The following is a 22872-nucleotide window of genomic DNA, read 5'->3' as shown; positions in this document are numbered from 1 at the left end:
ATAGGGTTCCTGGGGTTACTGTGACTCCAGGACTCTTGAAGCTCTGGGGATCTGGGGTTCAGAGGCTTGGAGAATCCTGGGACACTAGGGATCTGGGCTCCGGCTCCTGGAGCTCTGTGGATCTTTGGGCTCTGTGAATCCTGGGGTCTGGGGCCTCTAGGGCACTGAGGCTCTGGAGCTCTGTGTTTCTTGGGTTCATGGGACTCCAGGGCTCCTAGAGCTCTGAGGATCTGGGTTTCTGGTGTTCCTGGGACTCCAGGGCTCCGGGGGATCTAGGTCTCTGGATTTCGAAGCTCATGGAGCACTGTTGATCCTAGGTTTTTCATGATTCCTGTGCACTGGGGCTCTGGGACCGTGGGGACCTGGGGACCTGGTACTCTGGACTCTGGGGCTTCTGAGGTTCTGTTACTCCGGGGTTTCTGGGGATCTGGGGCTCTGGGGCTCAGGGGCTTCTGGGGTTCTCATGACTAAAGGGCTTCTGGAGGTAAAGGTCTCTGTGTTAGAGGCCTCTGGAGCTCTGGGGCTCCTAGAACTCTCAGACTTCAGGTGCCCTAATGATCCGAGGATCTCGGGCTCAGGGCTCCTGGGGCTCTGGGGCTCTGGGGCATTGAACACTTGGGCTCTGAGAATCTGGGGTTCTGGGCTCTGGGACACCTGGGACCTTGGGGTTCCTGGGGCTCTGGGTCTCTGAGTTTTTGGGGTTCCTAGGGTTCTTGGACTTCAGGCCGCCAGGGCCTGGGGAATCTGGGGCTATTGGGCTTTGGGGCAACGGGGACTCTGTGGTTCCTGGGACTCTGGGACTCCTTCCTTGGGGGTTTCTGGGATCCTGGGGCTCTGGGACTCTGGGGGTCTAGGAGCTCACCCTCCCGGTGCTGTGGGGCTCTGAGACACTGGGACTCCAAGAGCTCTGGGCCACTGGCATTCCTCATGTGCAGAGGATCTGTGGCTTTGGGCTCTGGGGCTTCACGTGTTCCTATGGCTCTAGGGGTTCTGGGGATCTGGTTCTCCTGGGACTCTCGGGTCCTTTGGATTTGTGGCTCCTGGGACTCTGGGTATTGTGGCATTTGAGCTCTGTGACCCTGGAGCTCCTGGGGCTCCATGGCTCTTGATTCTGGGGTTCTGAGGCTCCTGGGGATCGGCGGCATTGCGACTCTGGGGCTCATGCAGTTCTTGGAACACCAGATCTCCTGATTCCCTGGGAATCTGGAGCTCTGGTGCTATGGTGCTCCAGAAACATTGGGGCTCTGTGCCTGGGGCACCTGGGGCTGTGAGGCTCCTGTGACTCCGGGCCTCTGGCTCTTGGGGCTCTGTGGCCTTGGGACTCCTGGGGCAATCACGCTCTGGGTATTTGGGTTTTGGGTCTCCTAGGGTTTTGGGGCTCCTGGAACCTGGGGCTCCTGTGTCTGGGGCTCTGGGGTCGGGGGGGCTCCTTGGGTTTTGGGGACTCGAGCGCTCTCAGGGTTCAGAGTTATGTTGCTTTATGGGCTCTGGGGATCTGTAGGCGCATCAGATTTGGGACTCTGGGGCTTTGGGGCTCCTGGGTCTCTGTGATCCTGAACACTGGGGCTCCGTAATTCCTGCAGCACAGAAGTTTAGGACTCTGGGACTTTGAGCTCTTGGGACCTCTGGAGCTCCTGGGGCTCTGGGGGTCTTGTGGCACACAGGCTCCTTGGCGTTTTGGGTTCTGGATATCTGGGAACAATACAGTCCTGGGAATTCCAGGGCCCGTGGGCCTCTGGTGCTCTCGGCCTCCAGGCATTCTTGGAGCACCGCAGCACCGGGAGCTGTGAGGTCTGGGGACACTGGCACCTGGGGGATCCTGGATCGCTGGGGATTCTGGAGCTCTGGTGGTAAGGGGCTTCTGGAGCTCTGGGGTCTTGGGGCCTTGGGGCTCCTCGGGCTGTGGGTGTACTGGGGCTCTATGGCTCTGGGCTCTGGGGCTCTGGGGCTCGTATGCCTTTGGGGCTATATGGTTCCTAGGGCACTTGGGACTTACTGACTCCAAGGAATCCGGGGCTTTGGGGCTCGGGATCTGGGTTCTGTGGTTTCTGAGTCTTCTGGGGGTCTGGGGCTCTGGGTCTCCTAGGTGATTGTGCCTCCAGGGCTCCTGTGGCTCTGGGGGTCTGTGGCTTTGGAACTCTGTGGCTTTGGGTTTATGGCATTGCTGGGGATATTGGGCTCCTAGGACTCAGGGCCTCTGGAGTCTTTGGGCTTCTGGCGCTCTGGGGCTCTGAGCTCTGAGACTCCATCATCATCATCGTCATCAATCGTATTTATTGAGCGCTTACTATGTGCAGAGCACTGCACTAAGCGCTTGGGAAGTACAAATTGGCAACATATGGAGACAGTCCATACCCAACAGTGGGCTCACAGTCTAAAAGGGTGAGACAGAGAACAAAACCAACCATACTAACAAAATAAAATAAATAGAATAGATATGTACAAGTAAAATAAATAAATAAATAAATAGAGTAATAAATATGTACAAACATATATACATATATACAGGTGCTGTGGGGAAGGGAAGGAGGTAAGATGCGGGGGATGGAGAGGGGGACGAGGGGGAGAGGAAGGAAGGGGCTCAGTTTGGGAAGGCCTCCTGGAGGAGGTGAGCTCTCAGCAGGGCCTTGAAGGGAGGAAGAGAGCTGGCTTGACGGATGGGCAGAGGGAGGGCATTCCAGGCACAGGGGATGACGTGGGCCGGGGGTCGATGGCGGGACAGGCGAGAACGAGGTACGGTGAGGAGATTAGCGGCAGAGGAGTGGAGGGGGCGGGCTGGGCTGTAGAAGGAGAGAAGGGAGGTGAGGTAGGAGGGGGCGAGGTGATGGAGAGCCTTGAAGCCCAGGGTGAGGAGCTTCTGCCTGATGCGCAGATTGATTGGTAGCCACTGGAGATTTTTGAGGAGGGGAGTAATATGCCCAGAGCGTTTCTGGACAAAGATAATCCGGGCAGCAGCATGAAGTATGGATTGAAGTGGAGAGAGACACGAGGATGGGAGATCAGAGAGAAGGCTGATGCAGTAGTCCAGACGGGATAGGAAGAGAGCTTGAATGAGCGGGGTAGCGGTATGGATGGAGAGGAAAGGGCGGATCTTGGCAATGTTGCGGAGCTGAGACCGGCAGGTTTTGGTGACGGCTTGGATGTGAGGGGTGAATGAGAGAGCGGAGTCGAGGATGACACCAAGGTTGCGGGCTTGTGAGACGGGAAGGATGGTAGTGCCGTCAACAGAGATGGGAAAGTCAGGGAGAGGGCAAGGTTTGGGAGGGAAGACAAGGAGTTCAGTCTTCGACATGTTGAGCTTTAGGTGGCGGGTAGACATCCAGATGGAGATGTCCTGAAGGCAGGAGGAGATGCGAGCCTGGAGAGAGGGGGAGAGAGCAGGGGCAGAGATGTAAATCTGGGTGTCATCAGCGTAGGTGCTCGATAGCTCTGGGCCTCTGGATCTCTGGGGTTCCTATGGTGCCTGTGATTCTGTGGCCCTAGAGAATTTGGCCTCCTGAGTTCTGGGGCTTTGGGGCTCCTAGGATTTTTGAGACTCCAAGGCTCTTGGGGCTTAGGGCTCTGTAGCTTCAATGCCTCTGGGGTTTCTCCCTGAGAGGGTCTGGCACTCCTGGGGCGCAGGGTATCTGGGGCTTTGGTGCTGCAGGAGCTCCTCGGTCTCTGGGAGTCTTGGGACTCTTGCGTTCTTTGGCCTTGTGGCCCCTGGGTCTCTAGGGCTCTGGGGAAGCTGAGACTCTGGGTCTCTGGAACCACGGGATTCTCTGGCCTCTGGAACTCTAGATTCTGTGGCTTGGAGACTGCTGGAGCTCGTGGGCTCTGGGGCTCTGGGGCTCATGCGGTTCTTGGGACTCCAGGGCTCCTAGGGTTGTGGAAATCTGGAGTTCTGGGCTTTCGGGCTCCTGGGGCCCTGGAGTTCCAGTGGCTCTGGTGCTCTGGGGCTCTTGGGACTCTGGGGTTCTGGGGCCTTAGGGATCATGGGGCAGTCGGATTCATGAGGCTTTGGAACTCTGGACCCTGGGTCACTAGGGCCTTATGGATCTTTGGGCTCTGGGGCCCTTGATTCTAGAGCTCTGGGTCTCCTGGAGATTGGAGTCTGTGGATCTCTTGGAGTCCTTGGAACTCCAGGGCTCTGGGGCTCCGGGAGCTTCTGGAGTTCCTGGGGCTCTGGAGTTCTGGAGATTCTGGGGTTCTTGAGACTCCATGGCTTCCGAGGTTTGTGGGATCCAGGGCTCTGTGGCTTTGAGGCTCCTGGGAATGTGGGGTTCTGGGCTATGGGGCTCCTGGATCTATGTGTCTCCTTGGAATCTGGGGCTCTTGGACACTGGGATTCTGGGGTTCTTGGGGTTATTGGGAATCCAGAGGTCCTGGACTTCTGGGGATCTGGGTCTCTGGGACTTTGAGAGTCCTGGTACTCTGGGCCCTGGCGCTCCTGGGGCTCTAGGGCTCTGAGGTCTTGGGGCTTCTGGGGCTCTGGGCCTTCTGGCGCTCTTGATCTCTGGGTCTTCTGGACTCTGGGGCTCTGGGGACTTTTGGCAACTGAGACTCTAGGGTTCTTGGGGCTCCTGGGGTGCTTTGGACTCCAGCAATCCCTGGATTCTAGGGATCCGGGACTCTGGGACTTTCAACATGTTGGGACTCTGGGACTCTGGGGCTCCCGGACTCTAGGGCTCCTGGGGCGCTAGGGCTTTGGCAACCTGGGGCTCGGGGGTTCTGTAGCTCTTGGGGTTCAGGGGCTCAGAACTATGGGGCTCTTGGGTTCTGGAGTCTTGGGGATCCTGGGGCCTCGGAATCCTGCTACTCGGGATCAGGTGTTTTGTAGATCCTGGGGCTCTGGGGCCTTGGGACTCCTTAGATTCTGGGATTCTGCTCTCTGGGGCTCCCGGTGTTCATGGGACTCAAGGATTCCCCAGGCTCTAGGGCTCTGGATCTTTGGGGCTCTGGGGTCCTATGGCAATAGGGCTTTGGGGTTCTTGGGACTCCAGGGATCATGAGGCTCTAGGAATCCAGGGCTCCGGGACTTGGGGGTTAGTGGGGCTCTTGGACTCCTAGAGCTTGGGGACTGTGGGAACTTGGGCCTGCTGGGTCTCTGGTACTCTGGGACCTTGGGGCTCCTGGGACTCTGCGGATCTGGGGCTCTGGGGCTCAATCACTCCTGGTTTCCTTGTCTCCAGGGATCCTGAGGTTCTGGGGATATAGCGTTCTGGAGTGCTGGTGTTCCAGGGACTCTAGGACTCTGGTTTCTGGGGCTCCTGGGGCTCTGGTACTGCTGTGGCTCTGGGGGTCCTGGAACTCTGGACTCTAGGGGCTCTGGGTGATCCTGGTGATCTGGGGCTCTGAGACCCTGGGGGTCCTAGGGCTCTGGGTCTCCTATATCTCTGAGGATCTGGGGCTCTGAGACTTAGGGTTCCTATTACTTTAGGGTTCTGGGTTTTGGGGTCCCTGGGGCTATGAGGCTTCTGGAGCTCTGATACTCTTTGTCCGTGGGGCTTCTGGAGCTCTTGGGCTCCTGGGTCTCTGGGACTCTGGACTCTGGGGCTCTAGGACTTCTGGGTTTCCTGGGGTACTGGGGACTTGGGGCTGCTGAGGCTCTGAAGCTCCCGCGGCTCTGGGACTTTGTGTGGCTCAAGGGCTTCTGGCGTTCTTGGGAATCAAAATCTACTGGGGCTCTGGGGTTTGGGGTCTCCTGGGGCTCTTGGGATACTGGTGCGCTGGGACTATGTGCCACTGTTCTAAGCGCTGGGGTAGATACAAGGTAATAACGTTGTCCCACGTGGGGTTCACACTCTTCATCCCCATTTTACAGATGAGGGAAGTGAAGCACAGAGAAGTTAAGTGACTTGCCCGAAGTCACACAGCTGGCAAGTGGCGGAGCCGGGATTAGAACCCATGAACTCTGACTCCTAAGCCCGTGCTCTTTCTACTTTGCCACACTGCTTCTCTGGATTCTGAGGCTATTGGGCTTTAGGGCTTTGCGGCTCTGAGGCTCTTTGGTCTTGGGGCTCTTTGGGCTTTTGGGATCCTGGGACTCTTGGGATCCCAGGTCCTGGGGCTCCTGGGGCTCTGAGACTCTGCACTATGTGTCTCTGGGTCTTCTGGGACTCTGGGGCTCCGGGCACTCTGTCGCTTTGGGCTCTTGTGGCTCCGAAGCGTTAAGACATTAGAGCTCTTAGGGATCTGGGACTTTGCTTCCCAGGGCACCTCAGGCTGTAAGGATCCTACCGCTCTGGGCTTCCTGGTTCTCGAGGCTCTGAGGTATTCGAGCTCCCTCGGCTCTGAGAGTCTGGGACTCTGAGGCCCCTGGGATTTTGGAGAATACAGGGTTCCTGGGGCTCTTGGTATTTGGGGTTCTGGGACTTTGGAGCTACTGGGACTCTGGGGTTCTGATCTCTGTGGCTACTGGGGCTCTGCACTCTCGGCAACTGGGGCTCTGGCTTCCTGGGGGTCCAAGTCTCTGGGACATTTTGGCTCCTTGGGGCTCCGGGACTCTGGGTCCTTGGGCCCCTGAGTCTCTGGGCCTCCTGGGTCGTTGAGCCCTAAACCCTGTGGCTCTGGGCCTCCTGGGCCTCGGGGGTTCTGGGGCTCCTGGGTGTCAGCGGTTCTGGGACCCTGGGGCTCAAGGGGCTCTGGAGCTCCGGGTTGTTTGGGCTCCTGGTGTTCATTGTGCATCAGGGCTTCCTGGGCTCTAGGGATCTGGGCTAAGGGACTCCTGTGGCTCCTGGGGCTCTGGGATTCCGGGGCCATGTGGCTCGTGAGGCACTGGGACTCCCGGGGTTCTGGAACTGTTTGTTCTGCGGCTCCTGGAGCTCTTGGGCTTCTGCATCTCTGGGGCTCTGGAGCCTAGTGCTCCTGAGGTCCTGGAAATCTGTGACCCTTGGGTCCTTGGACTCCGGGGTTCCTACGTTTCTGGGGCTCCTGGCTTTCAGGGCCTCCGGGTCTACTGGGCTTCCGGGGCTCTGGGACGTGGGTGTTCCTGGGTCTCTGTTTTTCTGGGGCTTTGGGGCTCCTTTTTCTCTGGTGCTCTGGGGCCTTGGGGCACTTGAGCCCTTGAGCGCATGAGACTCTTGGGTGTTGGGCCTCCTGTTTCTCTGGGACTTTGTTGATCTAGGGCTCTATGTTTCCTGGTTTTCTTGGGACTGCAGGGCTCCTGGAGCTTTGGGGCTCTGCGGTACTGGTGCTTCTGGGATTCAGGGATTCTAATCTCTGGGACACTGGGACACATGGACCTCTGGGCCTCTGCACTCTAGGCCTGTCGGGTTACTGGGGGCTCTGTGGCCTTGGGCCTCCTGAGGCTCTGGAGATCCAGTAGCTCTGGGGCCCTGGGGCACTTGGGCCTCTGGTTCTCCTGAAGCTCTAGTGCTCTGATGCTGTAGGACTCCTTAGGCTCTTGGGACTCCAGGGCTCCTGGGGCTTTGGGGATTTAAGGCTCTGGGGCTCCTTTGGCTCTGAGGCTAAGGGCTATTGGTGTATGGGGCACTGGGGCTCCTAGACCTCCTAGAGCTCCGGTACCTGGAGGCTCCTTGGTCTTTGGTGCTCTGGGACCTTGGGGCTCCTAGGGCTCTGGGGCTTCTGGGGTTCTTTGGACTCCAGGGCTCCTGGAGTCCTGAGGATCGAGGGCTTTGGGCTTTGCGCCTCCTGAACCTCCTGGGGCTCTGACATTCTGTACAATGGGTACTGGTACTCCGTAGTTTGTGTTCCTGGACCTCGGGGCTCTGGGGCTTTGTGTCCCTGGGGCTCTGGAGCTACTGGGCCTCTGGGGTTTGGGGCCTTTGGGGCTTTGGGGGCTCTGGGGCTCCTGGGGCGTCTAGGGCTCTGGGGCATTAGGTTTCCAGGAGCTCTGTGGCTCTGTACCCTGGGGTTCTGGGGCTCCTGGAGCTCAGGTGCTCTGGGGAATCTGAAGCTCTGGTGTTCCTGGGGCTGTGGTTCTGAAAGCTCAGGGGCTCTGGGGCCATGTGGGTCTTTGGTATGTGGGCCTCCTAGGGCTATAGGATTCCTAGGCCTTTTTGGCACTGTCGGTCTGGGGTTGTGGGGTCCTGGGGTTCATGGGACTCCATGGTTCCTAGGGCCCTGGCGCTCTGGTGTTTCTAGGCTTCTTTGGGCTCTCTGTGCTCTGGGGCTCTAGAGCTCTGGACACTGGGGTCTTAGGGCCACTGGGACTCTCGGGCTCATAAGGTTATGGTACTTCGGGGTCTCTGGGGCTCTGGGGATCTGGGACACTTGAGGTTCCTGGGACTCCAGGACTCCTGGGTTCCAGGTCTCTGGGTTCCGGGGCTGCTGGAGCTCTGGGGCTTATAGGACTGTTGGGCTCGGGTTGCTCTAGGGCTCTGAGGACAAGGGGCTCCTAGGGCTCTGGGGCTCTGGATTCTGGGACCTGGTACTCCTGAGACTTTGGGGTTCCTGGGATTCTGGTACATTGGGGCCAGGGGCTACAGGGACTCTGGGGCTCTTGGGATCTGGGGTTTCTGGAATTCTTGGACTCTAGGGTGGGTTTCTGGGAATCTGGGGCTTTGTGTCTTTAGGGCAACTGGGACTCAGGGGCTCTGGGCTCTGTAGTTCCTCCGGCTCTGGATTCTGGGGCTGGTGACTTTGGGGCTGCTGGGACTCGGGGGCTCTGGACTCTGGGCTCTGGGCTCTGCAAGTCCTCTGTCTCTGGAATGTGAGGCTCTAGTTCTCTGAGGCTCTGAGGTCCTGAGGCTCTGCGGCTCTGTGGCTCTGTGGCTATGGGGCTCCTGGAGTTCTGGGGCTCTGGATTGTGGGGCTTCTGGAACTCTGGATTTCCAGGGGCTCTTCAGCTTTGGGGTCCTGTGGTTCCTTGGGTACTTTGGGCTCCAGGGCTCCGGTGGCCAGGCTCCTGTGGCTATTGGGATTTGAGGTTCTGTGGTTTGTGGGCTCCTGGGCCTCTGGGCCTCTGGGACCCTGGGCTTGGAGGCTCCTAGGACTCTGGGGCTCTGGGACTCTGGATTATGAGCTACCTGGGGCTCAGGCACTCCAGGAGGTCGGGGGCTCCCTGGGCTCTGGGGATCTTGGGAATCGAAGAGCTCAGGTCCTCTGGACTCCGGGACTCCTAGACTCTAGGATTCTGGGGCTTCTACAGTTTTTGGGACCCTAGCACTCCTGGGGTTCTGGGAATCTGGAGCTCTAGCGCTATAGAGCTCCTGCGACTCTGGGGCTCTGGGGCTCTAAGGTCTCCGGGACTCCAGGAGTTTTTGTTGCCAGAGGGCTTCTGGGGCTCTGGGGCTCTGGAGCTCTTGGGATCTGGGGCTCTGTGGCCTTGGTGTGCCATACCTCTAGGGCTCTGGAACATTGGTGCTCTAGGGACCTGGGGCTCCTGTTTCTGTGGCTACAGGTCTCTGGTGTTCATGGGCTCCTGGGGGTCTTGGAACTCCAGGGACCCTGGGATCTCGGGATCTGGTGCCCTGTGGCTTTTAGACTTCTGGGATTGTGTGGCCTAGGGCTCTGGAGCTTCTTGGGCTACGGGGATTTAGCGCTCCGGGTACCTGGGTCCTTGGAATGCTCAGACCTTGAGGCTCCTGGGATATCTGGAGCTCTGGGCCTTTGGAACTCCTGGAATATTTGAGCTCTCAGACCTTGGGGATCTTCTGAGTGGGGCTCTGGGGTTTGAGGACTCCTGGGTTATTTCAGATTCCAGGACTCCCGGGCCTCTGGGCTCTGGGGCTTCAGGGGACCTGAGACTCCCTGGGCACAGTGGATCGGGGCTCCGGGGCTTTGGAGTTCCTAGGACTCTGGGGCCCTGAAATCTCGGGCTCTGTCACTTTTGGGGCAAAGGAGATCTGGAACCCTGGGATTCTGTACTCTGGGGCTTCTGGGGTAGTGGGTCTCTGGGGCCTTGCTTCTCCTGGTGCTTTGGTGCTCCTGGGTTCTCGGGATCTGGAGTCTTGGGGCTGCTGAGGCTCTGGATCTCTAGGGTTCATTGAGGTTCTGGGGTTTTCGAGCCTCTGGCCTCCATAGTTCTTGTTCTTTGGGGCTCCTAGAGATTCCAAGGCTTCTGGGGCTTAGGGGCTCTGGGGATGGGAGGCTCTAGCCCTCCTGGGGCATAGGGGATCTGGGGTTCTGAAGTGATGGGGATCCAGAGCCTTAGGACTCTGGGCTCTAGGGCCTTGGATTCTAGGACTTTGGGGCCCCTGGAACCCAGGGACGCTGGGGTCCCTGGAGCTCAGGGACTCTGGGACACATGCAATTCTTGGACTCCACGGGCTCCAGGGGCTCCAGGGGCTCTGGGATTCTGTGGTTCAGGGGCTATGGGGCTCCTGGGATTTTGAGGCCCCTGGGGTTCTTAGAATTCCAAGACTCCTGGGATCTAGTATAATAGAGATCTTGGACTTTAGGCCTCCTGAGACTCTGGAAATCTTCACTCTGGAGCCTCTGGAGGCCTGGGGTCTTGGGGCCCTGGGGCTCCTGGAGCACCGGGGCTCCTGGGTTCGGGGGATCTGGGAACCTAGGGTGGATGGGGCTTGGGGGCTCCTGGGACCCTATTGCTCTGGGATTCTCTGGTGTTGGAGTTCCTGGGCTCTGGGGTCTGAGCTCTGGGGCTTCGGGGTCTAGGGGCTCCTGGGGCTCTGCGTCTCTGGGGCTCTGCAGACTGGAGGATCCTGGGGCTCTGGGTCCTTGGGACATCTAGGGATCTGGGGCTCCTGGGTTTATAGGGATCTGGGGCCTTGAGGATGCTGGGGCTCTGGGGCTCTGGGAGTCTTTCTACGCTAGACCTCTGGGCTTTGGGGCTCTTGCGGCTCTGGGGACTTCTGGCACCTGGAATTCTGAGGTTCTGGAGCTCTGGAGCTTCTGGTGTTATGTGATCCTGGGGCTTCTGTAGTTCTGGGGCTCTGGGGCCTTGGAGAGCCTCGGACTCCGTGTCTGTTACTCCTCAAGCACGAGGGATCTGGGTCTCTGGGTCTCCGGGTGCTCTGGGGCTCGGGCAATAAGTCACCTTGTGCTCCTTGGTCTTTTTTATTCCAGTTGCTCTGAAGCTCTGGGGAATTATAGCTCTAAGGTTTCTGAGTCTTTACGGCCTTGGGGCACCTCGAGCTCTAGGACGTCTGGTGTTCTGGGCTCTTGCTTCTCTGGACATTGGGGTATTAGGGCTCCTGAACCTCTATGGGCCTGTGGCACTGGGGACCCTGGGGCTTCTGGGAGTATAGGTGTTCTGGAGCTCATGGGATTTGGGGCTCTGGGGCTTTAGGATTCCTGGGACTCTGAGACTCTGAGCTCTGGGGCCACGGGGCTCTGGTGTTCTGGGGGTATGTAACTCTGGAGTCTTTTGGCTCCATGGGTTCTAGGGATCCGGGTGTCTTGGGTTTTGGAGCTCTAGGGCTTAGGTGCTCCTTAGTGCTCCTGGGTCTTTGGATCTCTGGAGTCTTGGGGATCCTGACGATCAGGGGCTCCTGTTGCTCTTGGGTTCCTGTGGCTCTGGGACCTTCTGGCTGCTGGAGGTCTGGGGCTCCTGGAGTTCTGGACTTCTGAGGCTCTGGTGCTCTGTAGCTCCTGGGGTTCCTGGTACACCAGGTTGCCTAAGACTCTGGGACTCCTGAGACTCTGAGGCTCTGGGCTCTGGGGCGTCCGGGGCTCTGGGTCTCCCGGGCCTTGGGCTCTGGACTATATGGTTCTGGGGCCTTGGACATCATAGACTTCTGGAATTCTAGGGAACTAGGTCCTCTGGCGTTCAGTGAGTATCAGGAATCCCTGGGCCCTGAGGATATGGGGCGCCGAAGCTTGGAGGCTACTGGGACTCTGGGGCTCAGGTCTCAGGGGTTCTTGCGACTCTGAGGCACCTGGAAATCTGGGGTTTAGGTTCCTTGAGGTTCTAGGGCTCCTGATGCTCTGGGGCTTTGGGGTTCTGGGGCTCCTGAGGCTCTGGGACCCTTTGGCCTTGTGGCCCCCGGGACACCTGGGCTCTTGGGCTCAGTGGCTTTGTGGGGAGCTAGGATCCCCAGGATCCTAGGTCTCTGGTCCCTGTGGCCTTGGGTCTCTTGAGGCCCAGGGGCTACTTGGGCTCTGGAGCTCTTGTGCTGTGCGGCTCCTGGGGCTAGAGGGGCCCAGGGGATCCTGGGGCTCGGAGACTCTGGGGTCGTATTTATTGAGCTCTTATTGTGTGCAGAGCACTGTACTAAGCGCTTGGAAAGTACAATTCGGGAACAGATATAGACAATTGGTACCCAATAATGGGCTCACAGTCTAGAAGGGGGAGACAGACAACAAACAGAACATGTAGACAGGCATCAATAGCATCAAAATAGATAAATAGAATTGTAGATATATACACATCATTAATACAATAAATAGAATAATAAATACGTACAAATATAAACAAGTCTATGGGGCGTGGAGGGGGGATGGAGCGGAGTTGGGGTGGAGCAGAGGGAGGGAGTAGGGCGATGGGGAGGGGACAAGGAGCAGAGGAAAAGGCGGGCTCAGTCTGGAAAGGCCTCCTGGAGGAGGTGAGCTCTCAATAGGGCTTTGAAGGGGGGAAGAGAGCAAGTGTGGCGAATGTGAGGAGGGAGGGCATTCCAGGACAGAGGTAGGACGTGGACCAGGGATCGACGGCGGGACAGGCAAAAATGAGGCACAGTGAGGAGGTTAGTGTCAGAAGAGCTGAGTCTGCGGGCTGGGCTGTAGAAGGAGAGAAGGGAGGTTAGACAGGAGGGGGCAGGTGACGGGGAACTTTGAAGCCAATAGTGAGGAGATTTGCTTCATGCGAAGGTTGATAGGAAACCACTGGAGATTTTTGAGGGACGGGGTGACATGTCCTGAGCATGAAGCAGCAGAGTGAAGTACAGACTGAAGCGGGGAGAGACAGGAGGATGGGAGATAGGAAAGGAGGGTGATGCAGTAATCCAGTCGGTATGGGATGAGAGATTGTAACAACCAGGCAGCGGTTTGGCTGGAGAAAAAAGAGCGGATCTTGACGATAGTGAAGAACGGTGGTATTGGTGACGGATTGGATGTGTGGGGTGAATGAGAGAGCGTAGTCAAGGATGACACTAAGGTTGTGGGTTGTGAGACTGGAAGGATGGTAGTGCCATCCACAGTGACTTGAAAGTCAGGGAGAGGACAGGGTTTAGGAGGGAAGATAAGGAGCTCAGTCTTTTGACATGTTGAGTTTTATATGGCAGGCAGACATCCAGGTGGAGATGTCCTGAAGGCAGGAGTAGAAACGAACCTGGAGGGAGGGAGAGAGAACGGGGAGTAGATGTAGATTTGGGTATCATCCGCATAGAGATAATAGTTGAAGCCGTGGAAGTGAATGAGTTCGCCAAGGGAGTGAGTATAGATCGGTTGGTGATGGAAGTTAAGGAGTGAACGTGGGAAGGGGTGAGAGTTTCTATAAAGTGAGAGGGAATGAGGTCCGAAGCACAGGTGGAGGGGGTGGCACTTGAGAGGAGGGAGGAGCTCTCAAATGAAGATACTGCTGGGAAGGATGGGAAAGTAGAGGATAGGGTTGAGCGTGGGGGGGATGGAGAAGAGGGAGGGGTGATTCCGGGGAGCTCAGACCACATGGTGTTAATTTTCCTAATGAAGTAGGTTGCCAAATCTTTGGGGGTGAGGGATGGAGGAGGGGAGGAACAGGGTCCTGAGGAGGGAGTTAAATGTCCAGAACAGCTGACGGGGATGATGGGCATGGGTGTCAATAAGGGAAAAAATAGGTTTGCCTGGCAGAGGAGAGGGCAGAGTTAAGGCAGGAGAGGATAAACTTAAAGTGAACAGGGTTGGCCTGGTGTTTAGACTTTCGCCAGCAGCTCGAGCATAAGAGTGAAGGAGGCAGACAGTGGCAGTGATCCAGAGCTGTGGGTTAGTGGTACGAGAGCGACGAAGGGTAGGGGAACGATTGAGTCGAGTTGAGAAGAGAGGGTGGATTTGAGAGTATCAATCTGGTCATCAAAAGTGGGTAGAGAGGATAGGAAATCAAAGTGGGGTGTGATGCCCTGAGAGGGATGGATGAGGTCGAGACAGCGGAGGTCTCCTTGGGGGAGTAATACAGATTTACAGGGGGGAGGAGTGTGAGAGAGGAGACAAGTGAGGGGGTTATGGTCAGAGAGAGGGATTTCAGAATTGGTGAGGGTGGAGATAGTGCAGCCGAAATAGATAATGAGATCGAGGGTGTGACGAAGTTTGTGAGTGGACAAGGTGGGGTGGAACAGGAGGTTCACCGAGTCAAGGAGTGATAGAAGACGGGCGGAGTCACCGGGAACGTCCATATGGATGTTGAAGTCTCCGAGGATCAGAGTGGTCATGGAAAAAGAGAGAAGGAAGGTGAGAAAAGGGTCAAAATGGTTAAAGACGTTGGAGGTGGGGCCATGGGAACGGTAGATGACGGCTACAAGAATCTGGAGGGGGTAGTAGAGGCGGATAAAGGAGGGGAAGGAAAGGGAAGGGGGATGACGGATGGTGCGAAAGCTGCATTGGGGTGTATTAAGGAAGCCGACACCTCCTCCTTTCCCGGTGAGTCTGGGGGAGTGGGAGAAGAAGAGACCTCCGCTGGAGAGAGCAGCAGAAGACACCATGTCATCCGGGGTGAGGCAGGTTTTCAGTGAGGGCGAGGAGGAGGAGAGAGCGGGAAAGGAACAGGTTGCAAATGAAAGGCAGCTTACCTATTATGGAGCGGGAGTTCCCTTCAGCCTCATTGGCAGCAGCTGTGGAGGGAGAGGAGAGTGGGGGAACGATGTTGGGGATGGAGAGGGTGTGTATGAGAATATGTTGGCGGGGCTCTGGGCAGGCAGAGGAAGATGAAGGGTGGTGTTGAGACAGGAAAACAGGGATGGGATGGGATGGGAGCAGGGCGGAAGGGAGGGAAGTGTTTGGAAGGGAGGGGTTTGGCGGGGAACTGCTCAAAAGAATTATGATGAAGGTTGGTGCTGGGGCAGAGGGATTCTAGGGAGAGGGCGGGGAGGAGGGGTGATGACGGAAAAAAGGGAGGAAAAGAGCTGGGTGGGAGAGGGGAAGGGGAAGGTGAGGATTGGGAAGGGCAGATGGGAGCAGGGGAATTGAAAGATCACGGTGAGTTCAGCGAGGTAAATGACAGCACTGAGAGCAGTTAACAATTAACATGCAATAGTAACAATAACATAAGCGAGTGTTGCCCAGAGTAGAAGGTTGACTTTTCCATGGGTCAGTCAAATCAAGAAGGCTAACGTCAAGGGGAGTCCAGGGGCTCATGGCTGAATTGTCTCTGAGGCGGTGGAGGAGGGAGTCCTGTGTTTATGGTAGTTCTGGAGAAGGGTGAAACTGTTATAGGGGAGATAGGAGAGGAAACGCATGGGGAGAGGAGTAAATAATCCAATAGCATGGGAGGGCTGAGTAGGTGCGAATGCAGATAGTTTCATTCAATCGTATTTATTGAGCGCTTACTGTGTGCAATGCACTGTACTAAGCGCTTCGTAAGTACAAATCGGCAAGATATAGAGATGGTCCCTACCCAACAACGGGCTCACAGTCTAGAAGGGGGAAAAAGACAATAAAACAAAAGAAGTAGACAGGTGTCAGTACAATCGGAATCAATAGAATCATAGCTATATGCACATCATTAATAAAATAGAGTAATAAATATGTACAAATAAAATAGAGTAATAAATATGTACAAATATATGCAAGTGCTGTGGGGAGGGGAAAAGGGTAAGGCAAAGGGAGGAAGGAGGGGAGATGGGAAGGGGAGGAGGCGGAGGAGAGGAGAAAGAGAGGCACAGTCTAGGAATTATCCTCCTGGAGGAGGTGAGCTCTCAGTAGGGCTTTGAAGGGAGGAAGAGAGCTAGTTTGGCAGATGTGTGGAAGGAGGGCATTCAAGGCCAGAGATAATTTTCTCCTATCTTCTTCCAGGGAAAAAGTGTGTCTGGGCCTAAGGAGAGGCAAAGAGTAGTGGTAGTGGTAAGAGGACCTGGGTTCTAATTCTGTCTCTGCTATTCATTCATTCAATCAATCATATTCATTGAGCACTTACCGTGTGCAGAGAACTGTACTAAGCTCTTGGAAAGAAAGTACAATTCGGCAACAGAGAGAGACAATCCCTACCCAATAACGATCTCGGGGACCTGGGTTCTAATTGTGGCTCTGCCCCTTGTCTGCGGGTGACGTTGGGCAAGGCACTTTGCTTCTCTGTGCCTCAAATACTGAATCTGTAAAATGGGAATTAAGACTGAGCCATAAGTGCTCAGTAAATACCATTGCTGGATTAATTGATGGGTACATACCCCTGCCCCCTCTCAGGATCACACCTGGAGAGCTTCCAGTACTCTACCAGTCTCAGCCAAGGGAGGGAGAATCAAGCAGAGGGATACCCATTCCATTCCTAGCTTGGGCAGTAGCTAGCGAGTGGAAGGCAATCTGCTACTATTCTAAACGCATCTGTTCTGGTCAGTAGTGGCAGGGGAGAGAGTCGAGGGTGGAGACTCAGGTTTACTGGGTGGAAGAAGGCAATGGTAAACCACGCCTCTATTTTTACCAAGAAAACTCTATGGATACAGTACCAGAACGTTTGCAGATGAAGGTGAGGCATTCTGGGAGAGATGCATCCATGGAGTCGCTATGGGTCGGAGGTGAATCGACACTGTAAGTCAAGACATGCCAGACCACTGCACATATTAATACTATTGAACACTACAGCTGGCAAATAAACACAACAGATTGATCTAATAATAATGATGATGCCATTTGTTAAGGCCTCACTATGTGTGAAGCACTGTTCTAAGCGCTGGCAAACTCCAAAAGAAATTAGTGTTGATTACTTAATCGATGCTATCAATCCATCGTATTTATTAAGCATTTGTGGTATGCATAGTCTACCTACTATACTGTTGCCTCCTGGTGGGCAGAAAAAGATCGGTCAAGTCAGTTGGATTGAATTCTCCCAAGTACTTAGTACAGTGCTATTCAGTAACTACCATTGAGCTATTGGTTAATGTATTCATAACTCTATATGTATCCATGCTATTGAACTCTATAGGTGATCAATGAATGCAGCTGCTTTATTTATTAAAATGGGAATCAATCATATGCATTGATCACTTACAGTGTGTAGCGCGTTGTACTAATTGCTTGAGAGAGTACAATATGATATAATTTGTAGAAGTGTTACCTGCCCAAAAGGAACTTAGAGTCTGGAGGGAATGCCAATGTTTCTAAATTGAAGTTCCGCCCTTCCTTTCCAGGGAGTCAGCATCATCTCCCAGAAATGTCCAACATCTCCACGGTGGCTGAATTCTTCCTCCTGGGGTTCTCTGACATCCGGGAGCTGCAGCTGTCTATGCCACGCTGTTCCTACTTTACCTAGATTCCCTTCAGGGGAATCTCCTCACTATTGCTATCATCATCCTCGACCAGCATCTCCACACGCCCAAGTTCTCAAGAACATGTAATTCATAGACCTCTGCTACATATCTACAATGGTACCCAAATCCATTGTCAAATTCTTGACCAGTGACAGCTCCATCTCCTTTCTGGGTTGTGTCTCACATCTCTTCCTAGTGGTCATGTTTGCTGCTTCAGAGTTTTTTGTCCTCACTGCAATGTCTTATGACCTCTGTGCCGCCATCTGCTCCCCCCCTGCTTTATGAGCTCATCATGAGCAAAACAGACTGAATGTGCATACTAGCAGCATCAGGTTCAGTGGGGGTCTGTTTGGAATCTTGCTTTCAGCTTCTACCTTCTCCCTGACCTTTTGTGGGTCCAATACTGTTCAGCAGTTCTTCTGTGATGTCCCCCCTATGCTGAGGATCTCCTGCTCTGACAACCACATTACCACATTACCATAGATGTGAGTGTGGCTATTGCGATAGTTTTAGATGCCATTTGGTTTTTTTACATCAATCAATCGTATTTATTGAGAGCTTACTGTGTGCAGAGCACTGTACTAAGCGCTTGGGAAGTACAAGTTGGCAACATATACAGACAGTCCCTACCCAACAGTGGGCTCACAGTCTAGAAGGGGGAGACAGAGAACAAAACCAAACATATTAACAAAATAAAATAAATAGAATAGATATGTACAAGGAAAATAAATAAATAAATAGAGTAATAAATATGTACAAACCTATATACATATATACAGGTGCTGTGGGGAAGGGAAGGAGGTAAGACGGTGGGGATGGAGAGGGGGACGAGGGAACGTCTCCTATTTCCACATCTTCTCTGCTGTGCTGAGGATGCTGTATTCTCAGGCCGGGCCAAAGCCTTCTCCACCTGCCTGCCCCAACTCACTGTTATCATCATTTTTCTCTTTACCGGAGCATTTGCTTATCTCAAACCACCTTCAGGCATGACCTCTGCTCTGGATCTGCTGGTTTCCATGTCCTACACTGTGGTGCCCCCAACTATGAAACCCCTTATCTACAGCCTGAGGAACAGGGACCTGAAGGCTGCCCTGGGCAGCCTATAGGGGACATTTCCCCAGCATCCATTCTGGGACAAAATGTCTGTGTCCATGTATTAATAATCCCTTACCACCCCTTTAAAAGAGGAATTGCCCTTAGACATATCCATATATCACTACCCAGATTCCCCAAAAACAAGTCTGGATATTCAGGATTTGTCAAGGTCTGGGAGGTTGGCTAATAAAATTAGGTCGTGAGTGGCAATGCATTCCCTAGGAGGCCTAATGGCTCAATGGCATGTGAATGGGTGTCTAATCCCAGCTCAGCCACTGGACTGCTGTGTGATCTGGCGTTAGTGTCTTACCATTCCTGGGCTCTCACAACCGCTTAGACTCTGAGCCCTTGTGGGACAGGAAACATGTCCGTTTGGATTGTTATTTCATCTTTGGGCTGTAAACTCATTGTGGGCACGGATGGTATCTACTAACTCCATTGTATTATACTCTTCAAAGCGCTTAGTACAATATAATGCACACAGTAAGCACTCAACAAATACCATCGTTCGATTGAATTATTTATCATCACGTGGCACAGACTTCGACACAGAAATTGTTCACACCAATTAATACAAATAATAATAATAATGGTTTTTGAAAAAAGACAGAGACATTCACCGATGGAACTCTAGTTTCCAGAACCCAGGTTAGTAAATCATCTCAACAGGAGGAGCCATTTCCATCTTATTCTTCTTCAAGCAAGGAATTTCTCCTTCCCATCACCCCATTCTCAAAACCTTAGTCCCCTGCCCCACCCCACTCAGCCTGGGGGAGTATCATAGGATGGATTCAGAGTAATCTCTTGGTTTCTCTAGATTTGCAATCAGAAGGTGTCAGAAAATGAAATCTGTCATGAGAAGCTGATTGTCTAAGGTTGTATATGAGATGAAGCTGAAACCACTCACAGTTGATGTAGATTGTCAGTAACATTAGAAATCTTTGGGGTGCTGGGATGCAGATGCTGTTGTTTCCATGGGAACCCTGGGGTGCAGCACCATTGCTGAGGCTTTAGGGACTGGGCCTTTATCTCTACAGGACCTCAGGGACCTCACAGGCGGAGGATTTTGGCATCGGCCAGGACACGAGGTCCCACCTGAGTTGATCCTCCAGAGGTTCCCCACAGAGCATTGGCTGCTTTATCTTTGGGGATGGGGGACTCTCTGAAAAACATCTCCCTGCCGACAGGAGGTAAGGGAGGGTCTGAGGGTGACATGCTGTCCCTGCCTTAATAGCCAGTTGCAACCAAGAACTGGAGTGGAGAAAGGATCATCCCAAGCCACCAGAGGTCAAATCCCTCCAGCCTTACACTGCACCCGTGAGTGTGACCGGGGGAATTGGAGGGGGAGGGGTGGAGCATGATGGGGATGCAAGAGATGGAGTGATTCAGTGGACATGCTGACACATAGGGCCAGTGTCGGACTTCGGGGCAGGGTTACATCCTCAGAGGGGCAGATGGGCTTTCACGAGGGTCAGTATTTGACAGTGCAGTGGCCCCAACCATCACTCGTCTCTCCTTCCTCATCTACTTCCATCCAGTTAACGTGCCCAGCTGGGGTCTTGCAGAATAGTGTCAGCATTATGCTGTGGTCACTTCGGCCAGGAGGGAGGGGGTCGTGGATGTCAGAAAATGTTTCTGGTGAGAAATGAAGGGGAGGAAATGAGAGAGTGTGATGGGTTCTAGACCACGAGCACTATCCTCAACTCTTCCATGCAGGAATGTTGGGTGAACACAATGGAGGCAAAAAATTCAATCCCTTCCCTCCTGGATGTACCAGTCTGCTGAGCTAGACTGACCCAAAGAATTTACAGCTAGGGGGATATAAGAATGGAAAGGTGGATGCACAGCTTAATTAAGCTGTGCTTAGCAATGTGAATCTATAGGTAGGGAAGTGCAATGAGCAGTTGTGAATGTGTAAATGCAGATGGCCTGATTCGGCATGGGGAGAAGAAACATCAATCTGGGCAAATTTGAAAGGAGAGGTAGATTCGGGAAGAAAGAAGGATCTAAGCCATGTGTTGGTGAAGGGAATGCCCTTTTTCATTGATTCATTGATTCATTCATTCATTCATTCAATCGTATGTATTCATTCATTCATTCAATCGTATTTATTGAGCGCTTACTGTGTGCAGAGCACTGTACTAAGCGCTTGGGAAGTACAAGTTGGCAACATATAGAGACGGTCCTTACCCAACAGCGTGCTCACAGTCTAGAAGGGGGAGACAGACAACAAAACAAAACATATTAACAAAATCAATCAATCAATCAATCAATCAATCGTATTTATTGAGTGCTTACTATGTGCAGAACACTGTACTAAGCGCTTGGGAAGTACAAATTGGCAACATATAGAGACAGTCCCTACCCAACAGTGGGCTCACAGTCTAAAAGAGGGAGACAGAGAACAAAACCAAACATACTAACAAAATAAAATAAATAGAATAGATATGTAAAAGTAAAATAAATAAATAAATAAATAAATAAATAAATAAATAAATAAATAAATGAATAGAGTAATAAATATGTACAAACATATATACATATATACAGGTGCTGTGGGGAAGGGAAGGAGGTAAGATGGGGGGATGGAGAGGAGGACGAGGGGGAGAGGAAGGAAGGGGCTCAGTCTGGGAAGGCCTCCTGGAGGAGGTGAGCTCTCAACAGGGCCTTGAAGGGAGGAAGAGAGCTAGCTTGGCGGATGGGCAGAGGGAGGGCATTCCAGGCCCGGGGATGACGTGGGCCGGGGGTCGATGGCGGGACAGGAGAGAACGAGGTACGGTGAGGAGATTGGCGGCGGAGGAGCGGAGGGTGCGGGCTGGGCTGTAGAAGGAGAGAAGGGAGGTGAGGTAGGAGGGGGCGAGGTGATGGAGAGCCTTGAAGCCCAGGGTGAGGAGTTTCTGCCTGATGCGCAGATTGATTGGTAGCCACTGGAGATTTTTGAGGAGGGGAGTAATATGCCCAGAGCGTTTCTGGACAAAGATAATCCGGGCAGCAGCATGAAGTATGGATTGAAGTGGAGAGAGACACGAGGATGGGAAATCAGAGAGAAGGCTGATGCAGTAGGCCAGACGGGATAGGATGAGAAACAAAATAAAATAAAATAGAATAAAATAAATAGAATAAATATGTACAAATAAAATAAATGAATAGAGTAATAAATACGAACAAACATATATACATATATACAGTTGCTGTGGGGAGGGGAAGGAGGTAAGGCGGGGGAGGGGAAAGGGGAGGAGGGAGAGAGAAAGATGGGGGCTCAGTCTGGGAAGGCTTCCGGGAGGAGATGAACTCTCAGTAGGGCTTTGAAGGGAGGAAGAGAGCTAGCTTGGCGGATGTTAGGAGCGAGGTCATTCCAGGCCAGGGGGATGACGTGGGCCGGGGATCGACGGCAGGAGAGGCGAGAACGAGGCACAGTGAGAATAGTGGCAGATGGGCAGAGGGTGTGGGCTGGGCTGTGGAAGGAGAGAAGGGAGGTGAGGTAGGAGGGGGCGAGGGGATGGAGATCCTTGAAGCCGAGGGTGAGGAGTTTTTGCCTGATGCGTAGGTTGATTGATAGCCACTGGAGATTTTTGAGGAGGGGAATAACATGCCCAGAGCGTTTCTGCACAAAGACGATCCGGGCAGCGATGTGAAGTATGGATTGAAATGGGGAGAGACAGGAGGATGGGAGATAGGAGAGGAGGCTGATGCAGTAATCCAGTCGGGAAATGATGAGAGATTGAATGAGCAGGGTAACAGTTTGGATGGAGAGGAAAGGGCAGATCTTGGCAATGTTGCTGAGGTGAGACCGGCAGGTTTTGGTGAGGGATTGGATGTGAGGGGTGAACGAGAGAGCGGAGTGGAGGATGACACCAAGGTTGCGGGCTTGTGAGATGAGCAGGATGATAGTGCCGTCAACAGTGATGGAAAAGTCAGAGAGAGGGCAGGATTTGGGAGGGGAGATAAGGAGCACATGTTGAGTTTTAGATGGTGGGCAGACATCCAGATGGGGATGTCCTGAAGGCAGGAGCAGATGTGAGCCTGGAGAGAGGGAGAGAGAGCAGGGGCAGAGATGTAGATTTGGGTGTCATCAGCGTAGAGATGACAGTTGACGATTCCTCTGCCCTGGAATTTGGGCAATTTGAAATCTGTTGCACAGAATGTAGGGTGCCTAACTGCCCACTCCATCGCCACCTCATTTCAGCTTCTCCCCACATTCCATGCCTTGTTGCGGTGATGATGAGGGAGGGGATTTGGACCCCACCTCAAACTCTAATATCCACCCATTCTCCCAACTCCTTTTGGGTCTTCTTTCTTCTCTCCCAATATGTATGTGCCTAGATCTGTTATAACACATGTTCTCATCACACGATTGGAAAAGAGCACTGTGGAAGAATAAGGGAATATTCTTCCCAAACCATGGGTCTGTTCTGGAGTAAATCGATCCACAGCTTGGCTCAAGTAAACCTAATATTGGAGGAAATAGTTTTTCATCCGTGAGTGGTGTCAGTCAGGGTGTGATACT

The 22872-nt window shown here is 53.7% G+C and overlaps 1 protein-coding gene and 1 non-coding gene across 2 annotated transcripts; one reads left to right on the top strand and one right to left on the bottom strand.

Moving 5' to 3' along the window:
- Nucleotides 1-6393: 6393 nt before the first annotated feature.
- On the bottom strand, nucleotides 6394-8411 carry LOC119923799 (protein PELPK1-like). Its single transcript, XM_038743033.1, has 3 exons — nucleotides 8180-8411; nucleotides 7259-7401; nucleotides 6394-6723 (listed from the first exon to the last, which is right to left on the bottom strand). Exons 1-3 carry the CDS (start codon nucleotides 8409-8411, stop codon nucleotides 6394-6396), a joined length of 705 nt encoding a protein of 234 aa, XP_038598961.1.
- A 7788-nt stretch (nucleotides 8412-16199) lies between these two features.
- LOC119923801 lies at nucleotides 16200-16337 on the top strand. Its single transcript, XR_005448974.1, has one exon. It is a non-coding gene; the product is annotated as a small nucleolar RNA SNORA7 (small nucleolar RNA).
- The last annotated feature ends 6535 nt before the right edge of the window (nucleotides 16338-22872 follow it).

The sequence above is a fragment of the Tachyglossus aculeatus genome, unplaced genomic scaffold (genome assembly GCF_015852505.1).
Source record: "Tachyglossus aculeatus isolate mTacAcu1 unplaced genomic scaffold, mTacAcu1.pri scaffold_266_arrow_ctg1, whole genome shotgun sequence".
Taxonomy (NCBI): Eukaryota; Metazoa; Chordata; class Mammalia; order Monotremata; family Tachyglossidae; genus Tachyglossus; species Tachyglossus aculeatus.
Note: the sequence above shows the minus strand (reverse complement) of the source record. Positions and strands in the feature narration are given on the sequence as shown.

Bases quoted from the DNA above. Each gene is read 5' to 3' on its own strand.
- LOC119923799 (XM_038743033.1), bottom strand. From the start codon at position 8,411: ATGTACCAGAATCCCAGGAACCCCAAAGTCTCAGGAGTACCAGGTCCC. The intron at 7,402-8,179 runs GTACCATAACCT...CCAAAGCCCCAG, and splicing joins AGAGCCCCAGAGACCCCGAA to GAGCCCTGGAGTCCCAAGAG. The intron at 6,724-7,258 runs GTAACCCGACAG...CCGGAATCCCAG, and splicing joins CCAAGGCCACAGAGCCCCCA to AGCCCCAGGAGCCACAGGAG.